This window comes from Otolemur garnettii, unplaced genomic scaffold, assembly GCF_000181295.1.
Source record: "Otolemur garnettii isolate 467f Iridium unplaced genomic scaffold, OtoGar3 scaffold00018, whole genome shotgun sequence".
Classification (NCBI taxonomy): Eukaryota; Metazoa; Chordata; class Mammalia; order Primates; family Galagidae; genus Otolemur; species Otolemur garnettii.
The window spans coordinates 19088309-19115877 of NW_003852413.1; the positions used below are offsets into that span (position 1 = coordinate 19088309).

Below are 27569 nucleotides of genomic sequence, written 5' to 3' on the forward strand. Positions count from 1 at the left end.
CCTGCCACAACGCCTGGCTATTTTTTTTTTTTTTGGTTGCAGCCATCACTGTTGTTTGGATCCGGGCTGGATTCGAACTCGCCACCTTAGGTGTATGTGGCTGGCACCTTAGCCAATTGAGCCACAGGCGCCGAGCCTATAATAGTTCTTTACACAATAATTATTCTAGATACTAAACCCTTATTATATATGACTTGCAAACATTTTCTCCCATTTTGTTGACTGTTTGCAGCATAAAAGCTTTTAATTTTGATGTTGTCCAATTTATCTATTTTTTCTTCTGTCACTTGTGCTTTTGGTGTCATATCTATGTACCCATTGCCTAGTCCAAGGTCATAAAGATTTACTCTTATGATTTCTTTTAAGAATTTTATAATTGTAGCTCTTATATTAAGGTCTGCAATCCATTTGGAGTTAATTTTGGGGGATGGAACGTGTAGGTATCCAGTTGTACCAACACCATTTGTTGAAAAGATTATTCTTCCCCCCATTGAATTTTCCCATTCCACCTTTTAAAACTTTTGGAGGAATGATATATTTAAAGTACTCAGATCTTCAGTGAACACCTCAGTTAGTATTTACATATGATGTGCGCCCTGTGGCCACCATCCAGATGTAAACACAGAACATTCCTAGCCCACCAGAAGGCTCCCCCACACCCCCTCCCAGTTGTTGCTCTCCTTCATAGGAAATCACCATTCTGACTTTTGGTACCATAGGTTGATTTGTCTGTTGTTGGGCCTCATGTAAATGGAACCATACAGTATATATTCTTTTGTGTCTGGTTTCATTCAGTGAACATTATGTTAGATTCAGCTGTATATACAGCATAAGACTATAATTTGGGGTTTTTTCCCATTATTCCATAGTCTGTTACAAGAATATATCTGGATATATTTATCCATTCTCCTGTTAATGGATATTTGGATTGTTCCTAGGTTTTGATCATTATGAAAAAAGCTATAGTGAACATTCTTATACATGCCTTTCAATGAACCTTACTTATTTCCTAGGAATCAAATTTCTTGGTCCTTGAATAGGTATATGTTTAGCTTTAATAGATACCATACTTGTACTAATATAGACTCCTTGGCAAAATATAAATGTTTTACTTGCTCTTTACCCTAGCCAGTGGTATTGCCAGTCATTTTAATTTTAGCCACTCTGGTAAATGTGTAGTGGTTTTAATTTTTATTTCCCTGATGACTAAAGATATTGATACCTTTTCATTTGCTTATTGGCCATTTGATCCTCTTTTATGGAGTGTGTGCTCAAATTGTTATTTTATTCTTAAATTGAGGTGTATGTGTGTGTGTGTTTTCTTTATTGATTTATAGATGCTCTTTATATATTACAGGTATAAATCTCTTTTTGGAGAGAAAAACAAATATCTTTTTCCAGTCTCTGACTTGCCTTAATGATTTTTTTTTTTTTTTTTTTTTTGCTGAACAGGAGTTCTTAATATTAATGATGTTCAACTTATCAGTCTTTTGTTTATCATTTGTGTGGAGTTTGTGCTATTTAAGAAATCTTTGCCAGCCACAAGGCTCTGAAGGTATTCTCTTGTTTGTTTTTTTCTTTTTTTTTTTTTCTTAGAGACAAGAAAAAGACCTCTGCCTCAGGTTGGTCTCGAACCTCTGATCTCAGGGCAGTCCACCCACCTCTGCCTTCCAGAGTGCTAGATTACAGGCATGAGCCACCATGCCCGTCCTATTTGTTTTGTTTTGTTTTTTAAGTGTTAGTAATTTACCTTTCACAATTAGGTTTATGTTCTGTGATTGATTTTTGTATATGGTGCATGGAAGGAGTCAAAGTCCAGATTTTTCCTTTGAGTATCTGATTGACCTACCACCATTTATTGAATATGACCATGTAAATCATGTAACTGTGTAAGTGTACATCAGACTCCCTATATTTACTACTCTGAAGATGTCATGAGCAAGTCCTGAAGATTTACTTCCTAAAGATGATTGTTGTGGGATCCTGAAGGTTGTGACTAGGCAACTGCCAACCCCTGTGCAGATTGAAGAAAGGCTCTGTGGCCCTGGCTCAAGCCAGAGGCTCCTGAGGATGGTGGCTAAGTGCCCCATGAGGGCTCCACAGAGCACTGTTGATCATGTTCGGTTCACTTCTGCCCAGGGCCTGGCTTCTGCTATGCAGACTCAGATATCCTGTCTTGCCAAGGCCCCAGAGCTGATGGGACAGGGCAGCTCACTTGTCAACAAAGCTCCTCCTCTGCTTACTGAGTTCTGACCTCCCAGCTTCTTTGTAGCACCTTAGACAAAGCAAGTGCCTTCCAAAGGAAGTACCTTCCTAAGCAAGTGCCTTAGGCTTTTATGTTTCCTGTTCTGTCTTGTTATTGTCTCAGCCTTCCCTGACCCCCATGTCTTAGAAAGCACCATCCCAGTGACTCTCTGTCTCATTTATCTGCTTTACTTTGTTTATAACACTTATCATTATGTGCTCTTACGTTATTGCTTTGTCTACTTGTTTATTTCCATCTTCCTTACTAGAAAATTAGCTCTGTGATACAAAGGACCATGCCTTTTACTTCTGTAGTATCAGCACCCAGTACGGTACCTGGGAGAAAGTAGGCCTTAGTTAATAGTTCTTGAACTGTCTAGAGCAGGGATTTTCAACTCATGTGCCATGAGAGGATCTTAGATGTACCACAAAAATTTTTAAAGATCATTAATTAAATTATTTTTGAGAGAAGTTCAAAGCACAATAATATATTCTTTTTGATCAAAGTAGTTTAAGTGTTCCGTGGAAGCTTAACTGTTGGTTCAAGTGTGCTGTGAGATAAAAAAGGTTGAGAAATACCTATCCAGAGACTCTTGAGATTCCAGCTTAGAACTTTACTTTGTGAAGTACACCATTGAGTAGATGAGTGGACCGGGTGGTCATGTCGCTCTGACTGGGGCAGGCTTTTCCTCCTTGCTGGCCTCAAGGGAGTCTAGTGGCTGGAGGGTTGCTTAGAGAACATGGAAGTGCTTGGTGCCAAGTCTGACATGAAAGTCCCAGATGCTGCAGCCTTCCTGTGTCTGTTTCCCAAGGGAGTTATGGATTTATTGCTCCACACAAGACACTGCAGAGTCACTCACTGCACACCACTGAGTGGCCTGCTGGGGCTCCCAGCCTGTGCACCTCGGTGCAGGGCTGTGCTGTGCATCTTGGCACCTACAGTCCTCATCTTCCTATTCTTCCATCAGCCATATGCTTTTTATTTGACAACTTTTGGGAGCATGGTGGGGCCATTGAAAAGTTTTATCATGCTAGGAACCATTTAAGATTTACTTGAAAAAAAATTATTTTTTTTTGAGACAGAGTCTCTGTCACCCCCAGTAGAGTATTACGGCATCATAGTTCGTAGCTACCTCCAACTCTTGGGCTTAAGTGATCCTCTTGCTTCAGTTTCCTGAGTAACTGGAACACTACAGGTGCCTACCACCATACCCAGCTAGTTTTTCTATTTTTAGTAGAGAAGGGGTCTCACTTTTGCTCAGGCTGGTCTCTAGCGCCTAAGCTCAAGCAATCCACCCTCTTCAGCCTCCCAGAGTGCTAGGATTATAAGGCATGAGCCACCTCACCCAGCCTAAAATTTTTTTAATTCATTGAACACAAAGCACTTACTGTGAGCCAAGCCACCATGCTAAGTGCTAAGGGTACAGTAATAGAATAGCTCTGGCCTCTGGGGACAGACCCTAGATTAGACCAGTAGATACCTACATCATAATTACACTTGTGCTGAGTGCTGGGAAGGAGAGGTACAGGAGACAGAGAGCTCTCAAGGGTGACTGCCTGTCTGGTAGCTGGAGGGTATATGTTGGGTTCATAGTTTAACTCCCAGAGGGCAGTCTGAGTTTAAAGTCTTGGTCCTAATCACTGCCCCCACGGACTACCTGCCCATGGCATGTGGTTCCTTCCCCCAGTTATGGATACAGATAGTCCCCTTGCCTGGCAGAATGAGGACAGACCAGACAAAAAGTCCAGTCCTTCTGACAGTGTCTAAGACCTGGCATTTGGCTCTTCAGGGAGATTCCCCTCTGGGATTTAGCTGTTATATACAGTGTCATGATACCTATAGTAAATCAAAGTGACATTCTCTATCTTGGTCCCTGGTGACAGGTGTAGCTCCAGTGTAGATCTGTTGTCAGTGGTGATTTCCCCCCACTGCCAAAGGACAGGGAGCTAGCCAGATGTGGGCCCTGAGCGAGTAGCCGAAGGAATGTGGCAGAAGGAAGGGAGGGAAGAGGGAAGTAGTGCTGATTACACGTGGGCTCCCTCCTGCCCACCACCCTGGGGAGGACACACAGCCTGAGAGCTCTGTCCAGGCCCAAGTGCAGAAGCTCCAAAGAATCTCTCCCCACAATTTTCACTGTTATTTAAAAGAACAAAAGATTTTCCCTAGAGTATCATTTCCTAGACTCTCCGAACACTTTCTAGTTCCCTTGAGCCACTTTTGTTACCGTACATTAAAGACATTCAGATAGTCAAGAAGTATTCTCTTCTCTGTTATAGCTATTTTTCTAGAGATACCAAGAAAAACAACCACTCCAGACAGGCATGTAGGAGCAAGGTTTGGGGCAACACAGAAACGGGTATAGGCTGGGGGTGGGTGAGAGAAGATTCCAGGAGGAGGTGATGGATTACCCCTTAGCTGAGTCTTAAGGGACAGTGATCTCTCCCCATCAAGGCCATTAGCAGGGCTAGGGCATAGCTGTGGGGCTGCTTGGAAGTGCCTCCAACTGTTTTCCTCAGGAGTCCCCTAGCTTTGATGGCCTAGGCAGGCTTTGTTCAGAATCCAGTGTTGAAGGTGGCACCCTGTAGCCACCCTGACAGACGTGTCATCCCGTCACTGGCAGAAGGAAGCACATGCCAATTCTGAGGGAGGGCCCCATGGAGAAGGCCCTGAAGACCCAGTTCTGTAAGGGCCCCCAAATGCCTGAACCAGAGCTCATGAATATAGGCTCCTGTGTATGTTAAATTAAATATAATTGTATCTTTTTCTCTTTTTTAAAAAAAAAGAACTCGCCACCATTGGCTTAAAGAGTCTTATAGCATCAGAATGGATTAAACCATCCAAACCCACCCTTCAAAGGCAGCCTGAGTCAGATTCCTCTCCCCTGTCTACACAGCAAGGAGCACAGCCATGATTTAGGAGTTGAAAATAGCAATATCCAGGGTGAGGTTGATAGCACCTAACGAAACACCTTGGCTGGCCCCACCCCTGTGTGACTCATTTCCTCTGTGTAGACAGCCATGCAGGGTGGCCCAACCGGCTTCATAGCTCCTTGTCTCTGCTTTTCCATGTTAAGACACAGAAAGTCAGGGAAGACTTGAATACTGGATAAAAGGACCTAGAATCCATTCCCACAAGCCCACTGACCTCAGACACCCCCCATCCCCTACCAGTAAGGAACTTAAGACTCAGAACAGCAGTAGGAAGATACAGGCCTGGCTGCCTGGGGTCTCAGGGCCCAGCACAGAAGTGGGGAGCACAGGCAGAGGTAGCTAGTGAGAACTCGAAGTCCTGCTCACCAGACCTTCCTCATCTCAAATCCTAAAGCAGGGCTGGGAAACCTTGTATGCCAGGACTACTAGATATCTACCAGTTGAGGTTGCTATGAACTAGAATAATGCCATGGCACTCTACCCAGGGAGACAGAGTAAGACTCTGTCTCAAAAAAAAAAGTTGGACTTTATCAAAATTACAAACTTTAACTTTTATGCCCCAGAGGGTACCATCAAGAAAATGAAGAGACAGTTCATAGATTCCAAATCATATATCTGACAAGAGTCTAGTATTCATAACATATAAAGAATCCTTACAGCTTGCATTAGTTTCCTAGGGAAGCCATAACAAAGTACCATAAACTGGATGGCTTAAAACAACAGAAATTTATCATCTGATAGTTCTGGAGGCTAGATGTCCAGAATCCAGATGTCAACAGGGTGGTTCCTTCTAGAGATGCTAAAGAAGACTCTGTTCCATGCCTTTTTCTTTGCTTCTGGTATTGCGGGCTTGTAGACACAACACTCGAGTCCCTCCTTCTGTCATCACATAGGGTTATACCTCTGTGTCTGTCTTTGCCTGGCTTTTTCCTTTCTGTGTGTGTCTTTTCTACTCTTCTTATAATGACACCAGTCACCCTGGATAAAAGGCCCACTCTACTCCAGTAAGACCTTAACTAGTTACATATACAAATTCTCAATTTCCAAATAAGATCACATTCTGAGGAACTAGGTATTAGGACTTCAACTAGGTTTAGGACACAGTTCAACCCATAACATCTCAACAACAAAAAGACAAATAACCCACTTATTTGTTTACTTATTTATTGAGACAGGGTCTCACTAGGTCACCCTCTGTAGAATGCTGTGGTGTGACAGCTCATAGCAACCTAAAACTCTTGGGCTCAAGCAATTCTCTTGTCTTAGCCTCCCAAGTAGCTGGAACTACAGGTGCCCACCACAACACCTGGTATTTTTTGTTGCAATTGTCATTGTTGTTTAGCTGGCCAGGCTGGGTTTGAACCCACCAGCCTCGGTGTATGTGGCTGATGCTGTAACCACTGTGCTATGGGTACTAAGCCAAATAACCCAATTTTAAAATGGGCAAAGGGGCCAGGCATATTACAGGCTTAGGTCTATAATCTCAGCATTTTGGAGGGCCAGTGGCCCAGGACTTTGAGGTTGTAGTAAGCTATGATGATGCCACTGTACTCTAGCCTGGGCAACAGAGCATGACCCTATTTCAAGGTTTAAAAAAAAAGAAAGAAAGAAAAGGAAGGGAAGGGAAAGAGAAAATGGGCAAAGGAATAGATTTTTCTCCAAAAGAAGAGGTATAGATGACCAATAAGTATATGAAAAGATGCTCAGTCTCCTCTCCCCTTCCCCCTACCAAAAAAGAAAAGATGCTCAATGTCATTAGACATTAGGGAAATGCATATCAAAACCACAATGAAATGGCATTTCTACTGATCAGGACGGCTATAGTCAAGAAGACAGATAATAACAAATGTTGGAGAGTTTGTGGAGAAATCAGCACCCTCATGCTTTGCTGGTAGGAATGTGAAATGGTACAGCCACTGTAGAAAGCAGTTGGGCAGTTCCTGAGGCAGTTAAACAAATGATCCAGTAGTTGTAGGATATTCCCAAGGAATAGAAATGTAAGTCCACACAGAAACTCACATATGAACGTTCATAGCACCATTATTTACAATATCCAAAAAGTAGTAACAACCCAGATGCCCATCAAGTCATGGTTGTATTAACTAAATGTAAGCCATCCATACAGGGGAATATTACTTGGCAACAAAAAGGAATAAATACTCAGACATGCTTACAACATGGAAAGAAGCTGGTCACAAAAGACTACATGTTACATGTTTCCATTTATGTGAAATGGCCAGAATGGGCAAATCTGTAGAGACAGACAGTAGATTCATGGTTAGGTAGAACTGGTGTGGTTGGGGAAATGAGAGTAGCTACAAAGGGGTGCAGGCTTTCTTTGAGGTGATGAAAATGTTCTAAACTCAGATTGTGTGGATGGTTGCACAACTTGTGAATATACCACAACCATAGAATTCTACACTTTAAATGGGTTAATTTTATGGTATTTGAGTTGTATCTAAATAGAAATTTTTGCTGGGTGCCATGGCTCACACCTATAATCCCAGCCAAGGATCACTTGAGGCCTGGAATTCAAGACCAACCTGGGCAACATAGTGAGACCCTATCTCTACAAAAAAACTTCAAAAAATAGCCAGACATTGAGGCACATGCCTGTAGTCCCCACTATTCAGGTGGCTGAGGCAAGAAGAATGCTTGAACCCAGAAGTTTGAGGCTGCAGTAAGCTACGATGACCAAACTCTAGCTAGGGTGACAGTAAGACTCTGTCTCAAACAAACAAAAAATAAAGATAAAGTGTTTGTTTGTTTTTTTAATTTTAAAATAAACGAAACCCCACAATGTCTGTGTTTACTTCTTTCTCAACAGAAAAGCAAGAGCTGGATCTCAGAAGATGACTTCTACCGGCCTACCCAGGAGCAGCCCCCAGAGAGTGCTTCAGATTGCTTCGTGGTTTCTCCCAGAGGGCCTCCAGAGCCCAGGCCTGGCCTCCATAGGCGTTTTTCTCAAGGACCAAGAAAAAGCTGCTCCTTGGAGGCATTAGACAAAGCAGGTGTGCCTTCCCCAGGAAGCAGGAGAACCAAGGCAGCCCCAGCTCAGGAGCATAAGAACTTCCGGGTGGTGCACCGGAGGCAGATGGGTAAGTGACTCTGGGGGGAGAGGGGTCCCAGGTGGGCCCCATGTGCAGGGACTGTGCCTTTCAAAAAGCAGGTCTAAAGTCCTTCTTCCTATGGCCAAAGGGATGTGTTCTCACATGAAAAGCCTCATCCCAGAATGTGTTAATGGGAAGCTCTTGTGTTCAGTAATTCAGGGAGGCATTTCAGGGAAAGTACTGTATTTTCTTACAAAGTATTAATAAAATAATGCTCAAACCTACCTGCAGAGTATAAAAATACTGTTTCATCTGTGGAAACAGAAAATATTTTCTTTGAAATTATTCTATATGACTTACTATTATAGAGAACTCTTGATTCTATCTGTAGCTCAGAGCAAACCCAGTCCCCTGAAGCCCCAGGCGTTTTAACTGATCCTTCCAAAGGCCTTTATCTCAGAAGGTTTATTTAACAGCTCTGGTAGGGCTTCTCAGATGTACTGTTTGTTTAGTGTCCTCCATGTGCTGTTTACAGTGAAGCCAGTACTGTAATGATCTCCATAGCCTGTGAAATTCCAGAAAGCATTAAGTAACTATACCCTAATTTTTCTGTTACCCTTGTAATAGGTTTCCTTTTCAAAACCAACCAACCAAAAAATATGTGCCCTTCTCTTTCTCCTCTCCTCATTTTCTTTTTGCAATAACCCAGCAGAATTCTGCCCTCTGCCCGGTTCTTTGTGTAGTGTGGTAGAACCTGGGCCCCAGACTGGCTTCTGTTAGGTTGCCCTTCAGCCCTTGTGCTGGCCAGGTCTCCAACCAGACCAGAGAAGGCGTGCTTTATGCCTGGGCCACCAGGTCCCCTGAGGGGTAGGAAACTCTCTAAAGTAGTTAAAAATTTCCAAGGCTAGTCCAGGCTGGGAGAGAGAGAATTGTGTGTCCTTCCCCTGGTTGGTGGCAGACCCCTGGGGTACAGGGAGCATTGAGCAGTGTATGGGTACATAGGTAATGAGGTCAGAGTGATGGGGCCTGTGGGCTTCTGCTTTGAGGGACATGGCAGCCACTGCAGCGTTTTGGGCAGAGGGACATGCTTTGACTAACCTTTTATTTTGTTGAGACAGAGTCTCAGTCACCCTAGGGTTGAGCGCCATGCGTCATAGCTCACAGCAACCTCAATTTCTTGAGCTCAAGCGACCTCTTGCCTCAGCCTCCCAGGTAGCTAGCTGGGACTACAGATGCCTGCCACAGCGCCTGGCTTTTTTTTTTTTTTTTAAGAGACAGGGTCTCACTCTTGCTTCAGGCTGGTCTCAAACTCCTGAACTCAAGCAGTTCACTTGCCGCAGCCTCCCAGAGTGCTAGAATTACAGGCCTGAACCACCACTCCTGGCTGACTAACCTTGTAATTAGGTCATTATCACCCAGAGGTAGTGGTGGACCTGGTGAGAAGTGAAGTCTTGAGTGTACGTTGAAGGTAGAGCCACCAGGACTGGTTGACATCAGTGTGAAAGAAAGAGAATCCAGGGTGACTCCAAGGTTTTTAGCCAAACAACTTCAAGGATGGATTTTGATATTTTATGAGATGAGGACTGTTAGGAAAGATGCAAGTTTGCAGTGGGAGACTTGGAGATTCACTTTGTTTTTGTTTTTTGAGGGGAGTGGGTAAAATGTCTTTTCTCACAGGAAGGGGGATTCACTTTGGATGTATTGACTTTGAGATGCCTGCGGGACACACACAGAGTGGGCGGATATGTGAATCTCAATCCAGGAGTGAGGTCTAGGATAGCAGTTTGGGAGTTACTGGCCTAAAGCCCTGAGAGCAGGTGAGATCATCTAGGAAGAGGGTATCCCCAGAGAAGAAAGGAAGCCCCAGGACTGAGCCCTGAGTCTAGCCCTGGGAGGTCAGGGGAAGGAGCAGACCAGAGGGATGGAGGGGAAATGAGGGCTGGGAAGGGGCCTTTGGCCTGGCAACAAGGAGGGCATTGCTCACCATCCCAATAGCAGTTTCAGTGGAAAGAGAGGATGAAGGCCTAATGGGACAGGGTTCAAGGAGGAAAGGGAACAGGGAAAGTAGAGACAGGGAGTCCTGATACCCCCCCCAAGCAGTTTTTCTCTGAAGAGGCCTAAGAAACAGGTTGTAATTAGAGATATAAGTGGAGATAAGAATGTTTCTTATGATGGAACAGCAGCTTTTTTGTGTGCCCATGGAAGGATCCAGTAGAGAAGGGAGAAAAGGGTGACACAGGAGAAAGGGAGAACTGCTGGTGAGATGTCCTTGTCCTCGAGAAGGTGGCTGGGGCCACTACTGCACAGATGTGACAGGAGAGAAGGGGGTGAATGTGGTGAACTGGCACATGGAGATAATCTTTTGAGTGATTTTATTTGCTCAGTGAAATACAAGAAGCAGTCGACTGCTGAAGGTGATGATGGGGCAGAGGCACTGTAAAAATATCCCTACCTGGCTTTCAGAATCGCATGTGACAGTGCCCGTGTTCTGAGGGCAGTCGCCTTGTTCACACCCACCACAGGGTGGCAGGCACCGGGAGTTGCCTTGGGCAGTGAGGAGATGACCATAATCTAACATGCTTCTTTCTGCCTCAGGGCTGTCCAACCCCTTCCGGGGTCTCATGAAGCTGGGCACAGTGGAGCGGCGAGGGGCGATGGGCATCTGGAAGGAACTCTTCTGTGAGCTCTCCCCACTGGAATTCCGCCTCTACTTGAGTGACGAGGAGCGCACCTGTGTGGAGAACTGCTCCCTGCTGCGCTGTGAGGTTGTGGGGCCAGCCCACAGCGACGGGCGCTTCGAGCTCATTTTCTCTGGCAAGAAACTGGCCTTGCGTGCTTCTTCCCAGGATGAAGCCGAGGACTGGCTGGACCGGGTGCGGGAGGCCCTGCAGAAGGTCCGGCCTCAGCAGGAGGATGAGTGGGTAAACGTGCAGTACCCAGACCAACCTGATGACGCCCCTGAAGTGCCCCGGGGTCACTCAGACCTGCTCTCAGAGCCTGCAACCCTCCAAAGCCCGCAGTTTGATTGGTCATCTGCCCACATTCCAGAGCCTGACGCTATTAAGGAATCCCTTCTGTACCTGTACATGGACAGGACCTGGGTGCCCTACATTTTTTCCCTGTCCTTGGAGTCTTTGAAATGCTTCCGTGTGAGAAACAACGAGAAGATGCTAAGTGACAGCCATGGCATTGAGACCATCCGCGATATCTTGCCAGATGCAAGCCTCGGGGGACCATCCTTCTTTAAAATCATCACAGCCAAGGCCATCCTGAAGCTGCAGGCAGGGAATGCCGAGGAGGCTGCCCTGTGGAGGGACCTGGTCCGCAAGGTCCTGGCATCCTACTTGGAGACAGCTGAGGAGGCAGTGACGCTCGGCGGGAGTCTGGATGAAAACTGTCAGGAGGTGCTGAAGTTCGCCACCCGGGAAAACGGCTTCCTACTACAGTACCTGGTGGCCATCCCCACGGAAAAAGGCCTCGACTCCCAGGGCTGCTTCTGTGCAGGTGCCAACTTGCTCTCCTGCCACTCCCAGCCTGCTAGCCTGGCCCTGCCTTCTGTGGGGTCCTGGTTTAGGCTCTCTACCCTTCCTGCTCCCCTAAGTGTTCCATCCCTCCCCTGGGATGGGGCCACAAATGAGGCTTGTCCTGCAGCCTCTGCTCTACCCCAGCACTCACGGGGCTATGCTCCTGCTCACAGGCAGGGACCCTGCTCTCCTCCATCTCCTGCTGCAGGTGAGCCCTGGCGTGGCAGCCTGGTGCTTGCTGCTGCTCCAGGAGTCCCGCCAGTCTTCATCTCATTTCTGTGCTGTCACATTCTTTCACAGAAGGGGCATGGCATCGTTCTAAGTATTTCTGTGTGCTTTTGCAAGTGGACACTTTTTGGGGCGGGGGACAGAGTCTCACTTTGTCACTATTGGTAGAGTGCTGAGGCATCGTTTTGCTTCAGCCTCTCAAGTAGCTTGGGACTACAGGTGCTGGCCAAAACACCCAACTGTTTTTTAGAAATAGGATCTCACTCTGGCTCAGGCTGGTCTCGAACTCCTGAGCTCAAGAAATCCACCCACCTTGGCCTCCCAGACTGCTGGGATTACAGGTGTGAGCCACCACTCCTAGCCAGTACACATTTATTTATTTATTTGTTTATTATTTTTTTTGAGACAGATTCTCAAGCAGTCACCCTGGGTAGGCTTCTGTGGCATCACAGCTCACAGCAACCTCCCATTCCTGGGCTTAAGTGATTCTCTTGCCTCAGCCTCCCAAGTAGCTGGGACTACAGGCACTCACCACAATGCCCAGCTATTTTGGTTATAGCTGTCATTGTTGTTTGGTAGGCCAGGGCTGGATTCGAACCCACCAGCTCCAGTGTGTGTGGCTGGCTCCCTAGCCACTGAGCCATAGGCACTGAGCCTACATTTTTTTTTTAAATTATAAAAATAGGCTCATGTTATTCAGTGCTGTCCAATAGAACTTTCTGTGATGAATATGTTCTAAATCTGTACTGTCCATTGCCATAGCTATGAGCTGTCTATATGGCTACCGGGGGCTTAAAATGTGGCTGAAAATGTGGCACTGAATTTCCCATTTGCATTTATTTGAAATTAAAGGGCCGTCTTCTGGCCCTCTGTATTGGACGGCACAGCTGTATGTATACCATTGACTCTTGAATAATGCAGGGCTTAGGGTACTGACCCCCCCATGTAGTCAAAAATCCACATATAAATTTTCTTTTTAAGAGAGAGTTTTACTCTTTCACCTAGGTTGTTGGAGTGCAGTGGCAACCTCATAGCTCACTGCCATGTCCAACTCATGGGCTTAGGCATCCTGCTGCTTCAGCCTGCTAAGTAGCTGGGACCATAGGTGTGTGCCCTCATGCTCGGCTGTTTTTTTAATTTTTTATAGAGATAGGGTCTCATTGTGTTGCTCAAGCTGGGCCTGGCACAGTGGCTCACACCTGTAATCCTAGCACTCTAGGAGGCTGAGGTGGGTGGATTACCTGAGCTTACAGGTTTGAGACCAGCCTGAACCAGAGCGAGACCCTACCTCTAAAAATAGCCAGGTGTTGTGGTGTGTACCTGTAGTCCCAGCTACTCGGGAGGCTGAGGCAAGAGAATCACTTGAGCCCAAGAGTTTGAGGCTGCTGTGAGCTGTGACGTCACGGCACTCTACCGAGGGCGATGAAGTGAGACTCTCAAAAAAAAGAAAATTGTTGCTCAGGCTGGTCTCCAACCCCTAGGCTCAAGCAATACTCCTGCCTTGGCCTCCCAGAGTGTTAGGATTATAGGTATGAGCCACTGAACTCAGCCCACATATAACTTTTAACTCCCCCAAAACTTTACTAATAGCCTACCATTGGCCAGAAGCCTTACTATTAACATAAGTGGTCGATTAACACATATTTTATATGTTCTGTGTATTATATGCCATAGTCTTACAATAAAGTTAGTGGGAAAGAATGTTACTAAGAAAATGATAAGGCAGAGAAACTATACTATTCTTTAAGTGGAAGTGGATCATCATAGGGTTTTCGTCCTTGTCATCCTCATGTTGTGCAGGCTGAGGAGGGAAGGAAGAGGAGCTGGTCTTGCTATCTCATGGGCGGCAGAGGTGAAAGAAAATCCACATATAAGTAGAATGGTACAGTTCAAACCCGTGTCATTCAAGGGTCATGTATATAGTTCTGCAACTCAGTTTTTTATGGATATTTTTCCAAGCCAGCACACCTGCTGTATCATTCTCATCATCAAATCTAATAATTTCTATGCTGGGCACTGGGTCAGATGCTTTATTTGGATTATCTCTTTTAATCCTCACAAGCCTGTAGAGATAGATGCTGGTATTATCTCTCTTTAGAATGAAGAAGCTGAGGCCCACCGCTGGTAAGTGGCAGAGGAAAAATTAGGACCTTAAAGGTCAAGCCCCAGAGCCTGTGCTCATAGCCAGGACCCCAGGGGGTCTCCATCCCATATATCATTCAAGGCTGTGTGATGTTCCCCTGCCCACAGTCCATTGCTAGCTCTTCCCATTCCCTGCCACCAAGGGGCAAGTGGCATCTCCATCACCAGGGGGCCCTCAGGTGGCCTGTAAGGAGGTTGTCCTGCTGCAGAAGAAGCTGAGCCTTGGTTTGAGAGCTGTCCTGCTGGGGTAGACTGGGAGAGAAACCTGCTTCAAGCATCTTCAAGCAAGAAGGAAGTGGTCTGTGGTTGGCCCCCTGGAGGATGGGAGAAGCTAGGCAGAGCAGAGCTTCCTGCAGAAAACACCTGCAAGCCAGGGTCCAGCCTCACCCCTACCCGCCCTGGCACTCACACTTTGCTCCTTAGCCTGTGGGGGCTCAGAAGTGGCCAGGACTCCAGAGCTTGTGAGGAATGGTTTCCACCTGAGGGTGTGAACCCTGCAAGGCAGCTCTCCCCGTCGCTGCCACCTACCAGTGGGACTGTACATGACACTAGGGAGCTTGGGTTTCCTTTCCAGCCGGCACGCACAGCTCTGTGGCTAGACAGATACCAACCGCAAGCATCTGGGTTATATTTCTTAGTTTGCAGGGCATTTTCAGAAACTTGTCTCATTCAAACTTTGTAATAACCCGAGAAAATAGCTGGTAGTCACTGAAATTTATAAACTCTGAAATGGAACTTTGAAAAAATTAGGTAAGGCTCGGCGCCTATAGCTCAACTGGCTAAGGCGCCAGCCACGTACACCTAAGGTGGTGGGTTCGAATCCCCAGCCCGGACCCGCCAAACACCAATGATGGCTGCAACCAAAAAATAGCCGGGCGTTGTGGTGGGCGCCTGTGGTCCCAGCTACCTGGGAGGCGGAGGCAGGAGACTCGCTTGAGCCCAGGAGTTGGAGGTTGCTGTGAGCTGTAATGCCACAGCACTCTACCCAGGGTGACAGCTTGAGGCTCTGTCTCAAAAAAAAAAAAAAAAGAAAAAATTAGGTAAGCAGAAGGGCAGGCCCTCTGGTCCTATGGCCTGGGGGAGGCAGGGCATATGTTCAGGGTTTGAGTTGGGCCCTAGCTTTTTGCCCTGGGCACACCCCACCCTTGCTCCCCTCAACCCCCAACGGGGTTTAAGTTGGCACCAGGCCATGTGCAGACTACCCTGCCTCATGCTGGCTTCTCGTCCCCTCCCTGAGGCCAGCCCCATCTCTCTAGTTCGGTGGTTCTTAACCTTCCTAATGCTGTGACCCTTTAATACAGTTCCTCATGTTGTGGTGACCCCCAACCATAAAATTATTTTTGTTGCTACTTCATAACTAATTTTGCTGCTGTAATGAATCGTAATCTGATATGCAGGATGTATTTTCATTGTTAAAAGGGGTAGCAACCCACAGGTTGAGAACCACTGCTCCAGTTCCTTCACTGTTTGCTGAGGCCCTGGCTTGCTGCCTTCCATTTCTGGGCCTCAGGGGAGGGGTGGGCCTATGGGAGGTTGGCATTGCTGAGCTAGCAGTGGAGGCACCGAACACAGGCAGCTGGTGGTAATGGAGCAGAAGGTGGGCTTTGAAACCAACCAAACCCAGATTTGAATGCCAGCCATGCCACTTAATCGTGTGACCAGGAAGGTTTCTTAACATCTCTGAGTATCAGTTTCTTCAGCTGTAAAATAATGATAATCCCTATAATGTGTTGTAAAGATTAATTAATAGGGTTGGTTCTGATTAATGATTATTTTTATCTTTGCACTTTACTTCAAAAGAAAATTGAGGCAGTGCATGGTGGCTCACATTTGTGATCCTAGCACTCTGGGAGGCTGGGGCAGAAGGATTGCTTGAGGTTAGGAGTTCGAAACCAGCCTGAGCAAAAGCAAGACCCCGGCTCTACCAAAACTTGAAAAATTAGACAGGTGTTGTGGTGCACACCTGTAGTCCCAGCTATCCGGAGGTGGCTGAGGCAGGAGTATCACTTGAGCCCAGGAGTTAGAGGCTGCAGTAAACTATGATAACACACATTAATTAATTTTAAAAAATAAGCTAGCAGGTCCTTTCCACCGTAGTGGCTGCCCTGTTACTGGGCGCTGACTCAGGCCCTGCCGCTCACCCACCACCCTTCTCCTCAGGCTGCTCCCGGCAGATTGGCTTCTCCTTTGTACGACCCAAGCTCTGTGCCTTCTCTGGCCTCTATTACTGTGACATCTGCCACCAAGACGATGCCTCGGTGATTCCGGCCAGGATCATCCATAACTGGGACCTTACCAAGCGCCCGGTAAGTCTTGAGCCCGGCCTACCAAGGCCACACAGGGCTGCTGAAGGACAGAGGAGTGTTCCCTCCTCCTTGCTGCCACTGTTTATCTGTTTCAAAGAGTTTGGCTCTAGGGAAGCCAGTGTCACCGGTGGAGGAGCTCACCAAGAGACAAACTTGGTGCCTGTCTACAGTCCTTGGACAGAGCCCTGTCAATGCCTGCCTGGGTCCCCAGGTGGGAGTCTGAGGATGGTCCTCTGCAGCAACAGACAAAACTGTTTAAGGGACCAGCAACTGAATGGATGGATGGGTACGTGGTGGATAGGTTATCTGGTCACCTGGCTACACCCCTTGGTGTCAGCCTTGCCTTTGCAAACCCTGTGAGGCCCAGCTGACTGCGCTTCCCTGCAGGCCTTACATGGGCTTACTTAATTGGTGTTTTTAAAGAGCATTTTTTTCTGGGGCTCCCCTCATTATTAAAATAACACGTGATTATTGTTTGACATTTTTAAATTACAGAAAAGCCCAAAGACAAATCAAAATTTGTCCAGAGATAATCACTGTCACATTTTGAGGTATACCCTTTTCTGTGCACTTATTTACATTTCTAAAATTAGGATCATACTAGCCTTTCATTGCTTTATAACATGCTCAGGTCACTTAATATTATATCTTAAGTACTTTTTTGTTCAGCAAATGCTTTTGAATAGGACGTATTCTAAGGTCTTTCAGTTTTCCTCCTCTCCAGCTGAGTGTAGCCAGCTGTGTTACACAAGCTGGCTATGTTTCTAGCTGTGTTATCACAAGCAAAGTCTCCTCAGGCCTCCTCATCTGCAAGGAAGGTTGAAACAGTGTCTGTTGGGTATTGACAGGGTGCACCTGTCACTCAGAATAGTGCTCTTTCCCTCCCCAAGACCTGCCATACCTCCTTCCCTGAATCCCTTTGGTCAGGGTCTGCCAAGGGGTGCAAACTTGGCTTTCTTCCAAAGGTACAGATTTCTACTAAGACAGACACAATATTATGAGGAAGAAGCTTGCAGCCAAGAAGGCTTGGTGTGTGGCTGTGTCCTCCTCAGAGCCTAGGGAGGTGACTCTGAGTCAGTTCCACCCCAACCTCCACCTCTCTGGGGAGAGGAAACCCCAAAGAAGTTGGCATCATGCTGGGTTTTTTGTTGTTTACCTTGTCCCTAACCTACTCTCAGTGTTAAATATTTAACTAAACTACCGAGAGAAAATTAAATGTTAAGTTAAATAATAGTGAGTACAATGAAAATATTAATTGTAAAATAAAATATTAAATTAGGGCTCGGCGCCTATAGCTCAACCGGCTAAGGCGCCAGCCACGTACACCTAAGGTGGCAGGTTCGAATCCCCAGCCCGGACCCGCCAAACAACAATGATGGCTGCAACCAAAAAATAGCCGGGCGTTGTGGCAGGCGCCTGTGGTCCCAGCTACTTGGGAGGCGGAGGCAGGAGACTCGCTTGAGCCCAGGAGTTGGAGGTTGCTGTGAGCTGTAATGCCACGGCACTCTGCCCAGGGGGACAGCTTGAGGCTCTGTCTCAAAAAAAAAAAAATTAGAATCACCCAAAATGCAAAGAACCCCAGATCATAAAATACATTGACGATTTACAAACCCCTGATACATCTGTTGTACCATCTCCTATCCCCTGCTGTAATCCTTAGACCACTTCCTTTTTCTAGCTAGAAAATCACAATACTTTTCTAGGCCTATCTGAGATCAGGAAATCCCTGGTTCCCTCTCAGAGATCACTGGCCTGGGAAAGACAGGAAAATTGAAAATAGAAAGTGGCTGGCCCACAGGTTTGGGGCCTATTGTTAACGGTCACTGCTGTGGCTGACCTACTTGTGCTAAGGCCTGGCTGGCACTTGGCAGGGTGTCAGCCAGGCCGGGGCTTCTTTCTTTGTCTGTCTCCTCCATTCCCACAGCGTAGGAACAGCCCTCAGGGAGTGTGAAGCCCCTGCCCATCACTTGGCAGCCTGTAGCACACATTCCTATGTGTTACTTCATCTGAGCCTCACCCCAGGCCTGAGGCTGAGTCACAGCAAGAGCTGGGCTAGGGCTGGAGAACAGCAGTTTGACCTAAGTCACCAGGGTAGTTTGCCCTTGGGTTGCCCCTGGGCTGTGGGGCTGGTACCTCAGGGCCCTGAGATACGGGAAAAGAAGGGGTCATCCACTGCTGGGGGAGGTGAGAGATGCTGGGGGAGCTGGTAGACAGGAGGGCAGAGGCCTTCCCAGCCCTCAAATACAGGGACAGGTGTCCTGAGGGCCTGCTAAGTCCCCCAGCCCTCATGCCAAGCACTCATACAGCCCCTGACAGCAGCATGTGTTTACTGGGAATGTGCTCTGTACCAGGCCCTTTGCCAGGAGTCCTGTGGATGACCTCTGTTACTCTAAAGCCAAAATAATCCCATGGGAAAGAAGCCCTCGTCTTGGCAGAGCCTGGCAAGTGCCTCAGTATGAGTGGGTCAGCTAGAGCAGCAACAGCGAACAATAAGGCCCCAAACCCACAGGCCTTAGGTGTTCTTATTTTCCCCCATTTTAAAGATGAGGAAACTAAGTCACAAAGTCATACAGGCAGGAAGTAGTGGAGGCCAGATTCAGTCTAGGTCCGCATCCAGAGCTGGGCTCCTAATCACTACACAGTAATCAACTATGGGAAACATCTCAGCTCCACTGGTCTTGTCACACAGTGGGGACACTGCAGGGGAGAGGGACTTCCTAGTTATTGTGGTAGCCAGATGTTCAGAGGTAGCACCTCAGCTCAGACCCGGGCTGTGCTCTCCACAGGCATTTGGAGGAGCCATTTTAGCTTCTCTGAGCCTGTTTCCCCATCTATAAAATGGGGGGGATGACACCTTCCCTGAGGGGTTGTTCTGACGATGAAGGGGGTTACATGGTCAAGGCCAGTAACCTAGCCCAGTGTTTGATAAATAGGTGCTCAATTATTGGCACTGGTATTAGGGTTGGGACCAAGGGTAGAACCTTCCACACCCTGTCAGTTGGGAAAGACTGATGGTCACTCAACCCCACAGGGAGGCATGGGGGGAGCTCTGGAAGCCTCATACTAAGCTGAGTCTGATCTGCAGCTTCCTGTGGCTGGAGCCTGACTCAGACCAGCACCTGGTTCCTGAGTCAGGGCCCAGAGGGGAGCGCCTGTTTCCTTTAGTCAGGAAAGTGGGGTTGGAAGGACAGGAAAGCATAGGGCGGGTCTGTGAGGCCTAGGAAAGGGGCAGTGACCAGGGTGGCCCTGGGTCTCAGCATGGAGGGGGAGGGGCAGCTGCCATTACAGTGTGGGTGAGTTTAGGGGTAAACTGGCTACGTGAACTGTACCAGTTATGAGCTGTGTGACCTTGGCCACATCACTTCATCTCTCTGAAGCTATTTCCTCATCTATGAAATGAAGTTAGCACCTCAGGTGAATGAGTAGGTAGGTAGTGCAGTGCCAGGCCCAGAAGCACGCACGTGAGCAGCCCGATGGCCTGCAGGTCTGCCGGCAGGCCCTGAAGTTCCTGACGCAGATCCGGGCCCAGCCCCTCATCAACCTGCAGCTGGTGAACCCCTCACTGTATGAGCATGTGGAACGGATGCACCTCATTGGGAAGAGCAGGGAGCAGCTGAAGCTTTTGGGGGATTACCTGGGCGTGTGCCGGAGCGGTGCCCTGAAGGAGCTAAGCAAGAGGTGAGTACAATGCACGTGCGTACACAGGGGTGTGTGCACGCAGAGATGTATGCACCTTCTCGAGGCAAGGCATCCACTTGTCCACTTGGGAGAAATGCTGGGACTGGTCAGCACTCATTTCCATTGGGCTTGGAGATTACCGTATCCTTCGAGGGTGGTTTTTGAGTTTTGTTCATATATTCATTTGTTCTTTAAAAGTATTTATTGAGCACATACTGAGTGCCAAGCTCTGGGCTAGGTGTGTGGGATACAATGGTGAGAAAGGCAGAGCCAGGGCCTACCCTCTGGAAGCTTCTGGCCTGGCAGGGAAGACAGATGAGTAAGCTGGCAGCTCCAACCAGGGTGAGGGTCCGGAGAGAGAAGTAGGGTGCTGAGACCAGCAGCAGAAATGAGAGAACAAAGTGGAGGAGACTTCCTGGAGGAAGTGACTTCCACTGTGAGACCTGAAAAGTGAATAGGACTTAGGAAGGGGAAGAAGAGGGGAAAACCAGACAGAAGAAATGGCATATGCAGACCATGAACAAAGGCATCAGCTGTGGGCAGAGCAGGGAGCACACTGGCTGGGGCAAGGAGGGAAGTGGGGAGTGTGGTGAAGGGCAGGCAAGAGCCAGATCACGGAGGGCAGGGCCCTGTCTCCTGTCTCCTCCCTGCCCCAGCCAGTCCTCCACCCCAGGTTGCTTGGTGCTGTCCAGGGCAGCTTCCCTCCCAAAATTGTCCAAAGAGCCAGCCTGTGCTGGGTGCCGGGAAGCAGCACTGCACCTGCAGCCCTTACCCAGCCCCAAACCTGCTGTGGGAGTCAGGGTAGTGGCTTCACTTCCCAGAGCACTAGCTTTCCCATCTATAAAGTGGGCCAGTGGTCCCTGAGTTCTTGTGGCCTTCCTGAGTTGTGGTGAGTATCACATGAAAGGCTTAGAGTCTGAACCAAAGGTACCTCTGCGTCAGCGTGGTTTGTGCCCTGACGGAGGCACCTGACCCAGCATAGCAGGGGAGCCCCTGGAAGAGATGGCATCTGAGCTGAGCTGAGAGTTTGCAGAGTTCTTTTCCTTGTTTCTTTTCTTTTTTTTTTTTTTTTTGGCTGGGGCTAGGTTTGAGCCCACCACCTCCAGCATATGGGGTCAGGGCCCTACTCCTTTGAGCCACAGGTACCACCCATTTCTTTAAAAAATATATTTTTCTTCTTTACAGATAGTCTTCAAAGGGAAGGATGTTTGTGAAAGGGAGTGAAGTAGACCATTCAAATCACCCCTTGAGGGGCGGTGCCTGTGGCTCAAAGGAGTAGGGCCCCGGCCCCATATGCTGGAGGTAGCAGGTTCAAACCCAGCCCCGGCCAAAAAAAAAAAAAAAACTGCAAATAAATAAACAAAAGTACCAAATCACCCCTTGAAATTCCACACCACCTACTTCTAGCCCTCACTCTGGACACACATGTTAAGACTTTGTACCCGTACATGAAGGCTCTGTTGACCAGTTTGATGGAAGTATTTCAGATTGCATGTGAAAACCCCACACTGTACCCCAGAAGTGCATTAATATACATAGTTACCATTCAATAAAAAAAAAAAAAAAAAGACTTGGTACCCGTAGCTCGGTGGTTAGGGCACCGGCCACATACACCAAGGCAGGCGGGTTCGAACCCAGCCCAGGCCTGCTAAACAACGACAACTCAGCGGCGCCTGTGGCTCAGTGGGTAGGGCACTGGCCCCATATATCAAAGGTGGCGGGTTCAAACCCCGCCCCTGCCAAACTGCAAAACAATATATAGCCCGGTGTTCTGGCAGATGCCTATAGTCCCAGCTACTCAGGAGGCTGAGGCAAGAGAATCGTCTAAGCACAGGAGTTGGAGGTTGCTATAAGCTGTGTGATGCCACAGCACTCTACTGAGGGTAATAAAGTGAGACTCTGTCTCCACAAAAAACAAACAACAACAATGACAATTGCAACAAGAAAATAGCTGAGTGTGGCAGCGCCTGTGGCTCAAAGGAGTAGGGCGCCGGCCCCATATACTGGAGGTGGCAGGTTCAAGCCCAGCCCTGGCCAAAAACTGCAAAAAAAAAAATAGCTGGGTGTTGTGGTAGGTGCCTGTAGCCCCAGCTACTCAGGAGGTGAGGCAAGAAAATTGCTTAAGCCCAAGAATTAGAGGTTGCTGTGAGCTGTGATGCTATTGCACTCTACCAAGGGTGACATAGTGAGACTGTCTCAAAAAAGAAAGAAAAAAAGACAGTTGCCACCACACCAGCAGCATCATGTATATATTGAACTAAAGTTTAGAAAAATGACTAAAGAGAAGAAAGGGCAGGGAGGGGCCTTTCCTGGCTTAGGGACCTATAGTGGGAGGTAGGTAGGGGCACAACTTACCAGAAGCTCCAGGGGCCTGGGTGCCACGCTGAGGCCTTTGGATTTTATTGGCCACCATCAGGAAGCTGTTGGAGGGTTCTAGGTCCTGGAGACTATCATGTCTGATCGGCGTTTTTAGAAAAGACCACTCTGATAGCAGCGGGGTGCAGGCAGTGGAAGGGAGCCAGGGAGGGCTGGTTCCTTTCAGGCCTTTGGGAAACATCACAGAGATGCCCCATAGGGGTGTCCATCCATCAGACCCCAGGTGTTCCTCCCAACAGCCAGGGAGGGTGGGCAGAGAGTGGCTGGGGTCCTTCCGGACCTGTCACTTTGTTGGTTACAGGAACTGAGATAATAACCTATCTACCACTCTCCTAAAGAGTCCTAGAGATTCCTCTGGTCCCTTCCCCAGGCAGTCAGAGGAGACCAAAAGGGGTCTCTTCTTTGTGTGGGTAGAGAAACTGAGGCCTGAGTAGGCCTGGGGTATGCCCAGTGCACATGGGCTTCTCTCCTGGAGAGCAGCAAGGGGAGTGGCCTCTCCCCCAGGCCAGTGCTCTTTCCCCTCTGGCCTTAACAAAGTGTTGCTGAGAAACCAGTTGCAAGGTGTCCCTGAGAGTGTGACAGGCCTGGGGTAGAGGGACTCCAAATGACAGAATTCTTCACCCAAATCAGCCCCACCCTGCCTGCCAGCTCAGGGCCAGCCTGTATGTCCCCTTTCCCCCAACACCCTGTGTTTTCCTTGTGGTAAATGACAGCCTTCTGTCCTCAGAAAGCTGGATGTTTACTGGGGACACCAGCATAGTCAACTGAGTGGCCAGTCGGCCCCATGGCTTGCCTGGCTGCTTGGTGGCACTACCTCACCCCAGATGGGGTTTCCCCAAGATCATAGCAGAGGCCATGGTGGGTGGGGTAACAGACAAGCAACCATTCCAGATGCCCCTTAGCCTGTACCCAGGAGCCCAGCCTCAGACATGGCACCATCCTGCCCCCAAATGTCCAGGGCATCCTGAGGCATGTTCTCAAGTGTGGTCTGACCTAGAGTATTCTCCCCACGCACACAAACAGCAAGGCCACGCAGGTTTTTGTAGCAGGGGATTTTTGGCAGATGTTTCCTCTCTGTCCCTCAGGATGTGACCTGTGGGATCCCTGCTATTGGTGTGGTGGAAACTAGAGCCGGGTTGGCAGCTGAGCCCTCATCCTCTGCTCCCCACCCCTACCTCTGAAATGGGATCTGCTGTACTTAGGACACTTCTCAGTTCCCCTCACATAGCACTGAAACCAGAGAGGAATGCCTGTCCCTCCACTAGACCAGGAGCTATATTGAGGGCAGAGGCCACATCCTGTGCATTTCTGCCCCTGCACTGTCCCTAGTGTGTAATGATGGCAGTAATACAACAGCCAGCATCTACAGGCACACCAGGGAGAATCAAGACTCAGGCTCTGCAGCTAGATAGACTCCTGTTCAGATGCCAGCTCTGCCACTGACTAAGCTGTGTGACCTCAGGGAGGTTACTTACCCTCTCTGTGTTTCCTCTTCTCAAAATGGGATTATACTAGCACCAGCCTCCCAGGATTATTGTGAGGATCAAATGAATGAATACATGTAAAGCTCCCAGCCCAGTTCCTGGTGTAAGTGTTAGCATTCATCATTGTGATCCTCATTAATTATGTGATGACTGCGTGCTAGGCACTGTGCCAGATGCTTTAAATAAATACATCATTTAATCCTTAAAACAACTCCATTTTTCAGAGGAGAAAACCTCAGCATCAGAGAGGTTAAGTAACTTGCCTCAGGTCCCACCAGGTACTTAGTTACCTTGAAGACCAGGTCCCGGGTCCAGGCAGGTTGGCTCCTGCTCCTAGCCACTGCCCCACCCAGGCAAGAGGTATCTGTACCTGGCTAGCAGTGCTAAGGAAATGAAAACAACACAGGCTGGCCCAGGTCCTGGAAACCCTTCTAAAGAATCTCTTGTGTTTTCTTTAAAGGCTCAACCACAGGAATTATCTCTTGGAGTCTCCCCACAGGTTTAGCGTTGCTGATCTCCAACAGGTGAAACATCCTGCTTCTCCTCCCACCAGACCTCCCTAGTGGGACCTTGTTCCTGGAGAAATGAGACGGCAAGAGGGGTGGGGGCTGGGGGGTGGTGCTTGTAGTTTACCCCAGCAAGACAGCAATCTTCAGTTTTACCATACCCCAGAATGGGCTGCCCTGCTGCCCCAAGCTTCCTGGGCAGTGACTATGCCCCCACCCCCTGGAATACCCAGGTACCCCAGCAAATCCCGGGGCACAGGAGTGAGAGTTTGAAACACTGCCCCATGGATTCAGTTCTCATCTATATATCCCACAACCCGCCAGTGCCCTCATTGCACAAGGCTGGACATCTGCATTGCTCAGCCTGCTTTGGGGGAAGTATTGTCACCCATGTGGGATCTGAGGGTAGAAGTTCTCCAGGCAGGGTGCTGCGGAGTTGCTGAAAGGCCTGGTGCCACCCTTGCCCTCCTCAGATCGCAGAGGGTGTGTATGAAGGATTCCTCAAGGCCCTGATCGAATTTGCCTCCCAGCACATCTACCACTGTGACCTGTGCACCCAGCGTGGCTTCATTTGCCAGATCTGCCACCACCACGACATCATCTTTCCCTTTGAGTTTGACACCACAGTCAGGTATGTGGGATATCAGCCAGCCACTTCAGAGTCCCACCCCTGACACCCACAGCCTGGACAAGCTTCCCGAGGGGCAGTCCCAGCTCTGTGGTGTGGGAAAACATTGGATATCTACTCTGTGCCCATGCCAAGGGGTGGCGAGGTTGTCCAGGGCAGCCCACAGCTGAGCTGTCATCTTTCTAGAGAAGAGGTGGCTCTGAGTGGGGCCTCCTGGGGCCTCAGACTGTGAATGGGTTGAGGAGGGACTGAATGAGTTTCTGCCCCACAGTGTTGGCACCAGGCATGGCACAAAGTGGGCATCTGGTGGGTGGTACCTGCCACTGCCTCTTGCTGTCATGATCACTCTTGTTCCCAGTTATTGCTCATTATCAGGAGCCTCTAAATGGAAAAGTTCATGCAAACCTACCTGCAACCCATATGGGAGTGGGAGTTCCCACTAATGCTGGGAGCATTAGTTCATTTTCAGCAGGTGTCTGCTGGCCAGGATTCAGTGGACTTAGGGCTGACTTTTTAAACTGCAGGGTCTTTCAAACATAGGCAAGAAATCATTTAGTGACTCTCAAGCAGCATTTATAAGAAATGAAATAGGACAGAGAACATCAGCATGTACTGCCTGACTTAGGGACAAGCATTGTTTCAAGATTCTCTTGCTAGGGATGGCGTGGCATAGCCAGAGCCATGTTGTGGGCCTGGTCAAAAGCACTGGCCACAGGGCGGCCCCCTTCCAGCCAGCAAAAGCAGCACCTGCACTTTCTCCCCAGGTGTGCCCAGTGCAAGGCCGTCTTCCACCAGAGCTGCCAGGCCGTGGTGAAGGAGGGCTGCCCACGCTGTGCCCGCCGGCGCAAGTACCAAGAACAGAACATTCTCACGTAACCCCCGTCTCTAGACCCCACCCCAGAGGCCAGGGGGTGAGAGCCATTAGCCCAAGCTGCTCCATCTCATGGTGTCCCAGCTGTGTCCCCTTAACGGGAAAACCCTCAAATGTGAGCAGTGTACAGGCCTCCCAGAGAAAGCCAAGGATGCCCCAATGATGCCCCATGGTCTCCCTGCTACCAAGTGTTCCCTGTCTGGAGGTAGCAGGGGGCCTGTTCCTAACCAGGCCCTGCCTCACCACTGTCACAGCACTTCCATTAGGGCTGTTCGAACACTGTGGAAATGAGACCTGAGGAGCATTTTCAATTCCAAATTCCCGATTAAAAGGTCTAGTTTTTTAAGGTGGGTTTTCCCCCTTCATATTGCAACAGAAAATATTTTTTTATACTTGACCGTACATAAGTCACCCATGAAATCCAGGCATTCTCACCCTGAGCAGATGTGCAGGAGCCACTCAGGCCTGGCCTGGCAGCAGCAGGTAACAAACACATGAGTCACTGCCAGGACAGAGCCTGGTGCTGGACTGGGTGCCTTGCCTTCACCCTTGCTGCCACATGCCAAACTACCTGGTGACCTCTTCTTCCTGTCCCTGTGTCTTTACTCCCCACTCCCCCACTCCTTACCTGAAGGGGCCATCCCCTTTCTTGGTGTCAGAGCTCCTGGCTCTTCTCTAGCCTGGGCTCTTGGTCCCTGCAAGAGAAGGAGAAATGACTCAACCAGCACTGTCAGCACTTTGCACCTTCCTTGGTTCAGGGAAGGTCATCACCTTGCCCACCCCTCATCCCCTGCGAAGATGGGCAGGGTGCTGCTGCCAACACTGCAGGCCCACCTCCTACGGGCTCTTGGGTCACAACCCTGCCTGGCTGACCCCTCCCGAGCAGAGATAGGCGAGGCCTCAGAGGGGACAGTGAGCCCAGGGAGGGGCTGGCCTTGGGTGCTGTGATGACCAAGCCCTGCACTGTGGGGAGTGACTGGTCCTTCCACTGTTGAGATGTGCAGGGGTGTGCAGAGAAGCTGCCCTGAGGAAGCACCCTCAGCCTCAGTCTTATAAAGCCATTAATTCCCAAAGTTTCCCATCACTTGCCAGCAGGGGTGCTGCTGGACACTGGGAAATGTCCTTGGCCCAGGATTACCTTTGAAAGGGATCTTGAGGCTGAGGTGGGAGCCTGAAAATGTTTTCACAGAGATGCTGAGACCCTTGAGGTTTAGGGGGAGGGGATGGTCTCTGTTCCCTTCCCCCACCTCTCCTGGACCCAGCAGGCCCTGTCAGCCCTGGGGTCCTCCAGTCATCCTACCTACAGTTCAAGTTAGAGTTGGAGGCCTCGGGTGATCTGTCTGTCACTGTCAAGAAATGAGCCTTCCACCCCTCCCTGGGGGTGATCAGCTGCTGAGTCATCAGAGCTAGATGAATGTGCAATAGAAAAGAGGAGGCGGCAGGCGGGCAGGAGGGGGCCTGTGGGGGCGCCAGCAGCTCCTCACAGTCACAGAAGATGGTGTGCACCTGCACCCAGACACCCTGGCCTCCTAAACTGGGTACCTCGTCTCTATCCCCACCCCACCCCACCCCAGCCTGCATTAACGCTCCACCACAAAGAT

General features: G+C 48.9%; 1 protein-coding gene across 1 annotated transcript in view; it reads left to right on the forward strand.

Annotated features, from left to right (window-relative positions):
- Window positions 1-27569, forward strand: part of PLEKHM1 (pleckstrin homology and RUN domain containing M1) — a 52287-nt gene extending 24718 nt beyond the window's left edge. Inside the window, exons 6-12 of the mRNA XM_003786243.3 lie at window positions 8003-8273; window positions 10821-11729; window positions 16280-16425; window positions 19910-20103; window positions 24424-24487; window positions 24943-25100; window positions 25862-27569. Of these exons, the coding sequence (XP_003786291.1) occupies window positions 8003-8273; window positions 10821-11729; window positions 16280-16425; window positions 19910-20103; window positions 24424-24487; window positions 24943-25100; window positions 25862-25973 (1854 nt within the window). The 3' untranslated portion in view covers window positions 25974-27569. The remainder of the gene's footprint in view (window positions 1-8002; window positions 8274-10820; window positions 11730-16279; window positions 16426-19909; window positions 20104-24423; window positions 24488-24942; window positions 25101-25861) is intronic.